The 3,032-nt window shown below is 44.7% G+C and overlaps 1 protein-coding gene across 1 annotated transcript; it reads right to left on the bottom strand.

Moving 5' to 3' along the window:
- Positions 1 to 661: 661 nt before the first annotated feature.
- Positions 662 to 1,264, bottom strand: LOC103159524 (putative endogenous retrovirus group FC1 Env polyprotein). The gene has a single exon (XM_027420978.2). It carries the CDS (start codon positions 1,262 to 1,264, stop codon positions 662 to 664), a length of 603 nt encoding a protein of 200 aa, XP_027276779.1.
- Positions 1,265 to 3,032: the final 1,768 nt, after the last annotated feature.

Below are 3,032 nucleotides of genomic sequence, written 5' to 3'. Positions count from 1 at the left end.
GAGCTGAGAAATATTTACAGTGAATCTGTGTTTATTCTTAAAGGGGGATTTGGACATATTACAGCTCTTTGAGTAAAAATGGGTCCCCTCACCTTGAATTTGGTCTGGATTAAGATATTTGATGATCTGGGCTGGATAGATGGCTCAGTGGTTAAGAGCAATGGCTGCCCTTACAGAGGTCTTGAGTTCAATTCTCAGCAACCACATGGTGGCTCACAACCATCTATAGTGGGATCTGGCACCCTCTTCTGGCATAAAGTTGTACATGCAGATAGAGCACACACAACGTACCCGCGCGCGCGCGTGTGTGTGTGTGTGTGTGTGTGTGTGTGTGTGTGTGTGTGTGTGTTAAAGAAATTTGATGGTCAACTGGAAAGACCCCATGGACAGTTGGCAAAGGGAGTGATCAAAATGGTGTTCTGATATATAACAAGTCCTATGTAGTGTGGGTTTTTAAAGGATACAGAACCAACAATATAATATAACATTGGGGTTAGAAACATTCATGAGCAAGTAAATGGTATTAACATGGTCATTAGGGATTTAAAAGAGGCAGAGGAGTAGGGTTAGAGGGAGGAGGGGGGTGGTAGAAAGCGATGTCAGTTGGTGAGCCCCATCGGCAGGGCCAGGGCAGGTACAGTAGCTGGTTTGGTTATAGCATTCAAATAAAGGAATTTTGAGGCGTGAACTTGGCTAAAGCTCTAAAGATGAGTATCTTAGTCTTCCCGTCAAAAGCTGTATCCCTCTCATTATGTCTATAGACATAACCCACGACCCCTGTTCTCCACCTATCATTCCAGGGATCAGGGATTGAGTAGGTGACCTTAGTATGCCAATCAACTGAGTTGAGTCTGGATGGATTTTCTCCTCCCCATCTGGGCCAAGTACTATGATATTTGCAGCCCCAGTGTGGACATCCTCCATAATTTGGGTCCTGACAGTCTGATCGAGTTTGCTCATAGACAAAACAGACATATATAGGAGAGGACATAGCATTGTAAAAGTCATTTATACATTTCCCTTGACAGGTATCTCTTATATCAAAAGTGAGACTTATAGTACTTGCACACCCTGTAATAGGACAGAAGGTAGAGGCTATGGTCTTGTTGAGATTTTCCAAGGCAAGTACATGGAACTTCCATGCCCTAGGGGTTGGTTTGGTTGGTATTGGAGCCCTGGGAGGTTGGCATTTCCAATTTGGGTTCCAGGAAAGAACAGAAGGGAATATAGCCAGACAAAACAACATCATTAAGTTAAAACCCATGTCACTCTTATCTTTAGTGGATCTTCACAGGTCATGATGACAGTCCACTTTTCTTTAGCTAGGTCGTCGTTCCCAGTGGCACACTGGTCCTGAGGGTGATGTTTCCAGGTGTGGATGCTGGAAGCTATCTACCTTGACAGCAGTGGAGGTGATCAGGATGAGGGGGTATGGTCACTTCCAGTGGAGTCCCAGTGTCTCTTGATCCACACCTTATCTCCTGGCTGGAAGGGGTGTGGATGAGGTTGTGGCTTTGGAAAGCAGCCTTAGATGAGGAGGCCACAGTGTCCTGAGTCAGCTGCAAAGCCTGTATAGATTGAGGCAGTTGATGGTTAGTAATTTTGGTGGCTACTTCCATGTCAGCGAGGATGGGGGGATCTCCCAAATAGGATTTAAAATGGAGTTAAACCTTTTACACAAGAGTACATTGAGCCCTAAGAAAGGCAAAGGGAAGGAGCTTCATCCATATTTCACCAGTCTCCAAAGTGAAGTCAAGATCTGATTTATCCTCTCTAGTCGTCCTGAACTTTACAGATGGTACACACAATGTAATTTTTAATTGATCAGCAGAAATGCTCTCAGTAACCATAAATATAAAGACAATCCATTATCTGACCCTATGAACAACAGCAGTCCAAAACTAGGTATTATTTTATCCTTTCCAATATGTATTTCTGCCCTTAGTTTGTGGAGCAGGTCACATCCCAACAGAGGGTACAGACACTCGGGCATGGCTAGGAAAGAGTGGGTCACAGTTCCCTTTCCCAGGCCCACAGTTCTTTGGCAGTACAAGAACAGATTTCTGAACCAGTAGCTCCTTGTATCATAGTCTGTTTCTTACTTACTGGCCCACTTTCCTTCTTAAAAACCAAGTAGTGGCCCCCATATCCACAAGGAAATTGATTGGAATCCCCCCAGTACACACTTTCAGAGTAACCCTTGGCTCTAGGGGAGGGGTGGCTGAGCCCTGTCAATCTGTATCTAGCTAGAGCATAAATACAGACATTCGTTTCTCCAGTGGTTGGTTTCTTTATAGTAATAGCAATAGCATTCAGTCCTTTGGGGGCACTGTCTTTCCAATGCCAGTTTCTCTTTCCTTAAGGGAACCTCTCCCAGCACCCACTTCCCTTGGCTTTTGTTCTTCTTTCATAAATCTTGGGTGCCAAAGCCCTGTTCCCCAGTAAACTGCCACCATAATCTTAACTAATTTCTTAGTCCACCTGTCCCCCAGAATGTCCCTATTGCTGTATTCCCTGGAGGCAATCTCAACTAGCTCTGACAGTACCTTTCCTTCAAAGCCCTCCATTTTCTGATTCTTTCTAATGTCTGGTGCTGATTGATTGAGAAACAAAAGCTACATTAATAACCCACTGGTTTTCTGGGTCCTCCTGGTCAATGGATAAACTTCTAGGAGGCACTTGAAAGAAGCAGATGGCAAATCATCTGAACCCTGAGTTATCTACCCTGGACAAATTTGTGGGACATTTAGCTGCAGTCCAGAGACACCCTCTCCCCAATGGAGTCTGGTGGAAGAGGTGAAGAGACTCCCTATCTTTGTGGGAATTCGGATCCTAATGTGGTTGTTGGGAAGGAAAAGCTTAATCAGTTGTCACGAGATCAGATCTCCCACCCACCATTTCCCAAGACCTGATTTGACCTTTTCATCTCATCAGAATCCCTCTCCTCTTTAGTGAAGAGGGATTGAAGTAGCCACTGACAGTCCATCCAAGTCGGTCGGTGTGTGTGAAACACCATTTCTAGCAGAGAGATT

Source organism: Cricetulus griseus, chromosome 6, assembly GCF_003668045.3.
Source record: "Cricetulus griseus strain 17A/GY chromosome 6, alternate assembly CriGri-PICRH-1.0, whole genome shotgun sequence".
Lineage (NCBI taxonomy): Eukaryota > Metazoa > Chordata > Mammalia > Rodentia > Cricetidae > Cricetulus > Cricetulus griseus.
The sequence above is the reverse complement of the archived record's forward strand: the minus strand, read 5'-3'. Positions and strand labels throughout refer to the sequence as shown.

Excerpts from the sequence above, each read along its gene's own strand:
- LOC103159524 (XM_027420978.2), bottom strand. The coding sequence starts at position 1,264 with ATGGGTTTTAACTTAATGATGTTGTTTTGTCTGGCTATATTCCCTTCT.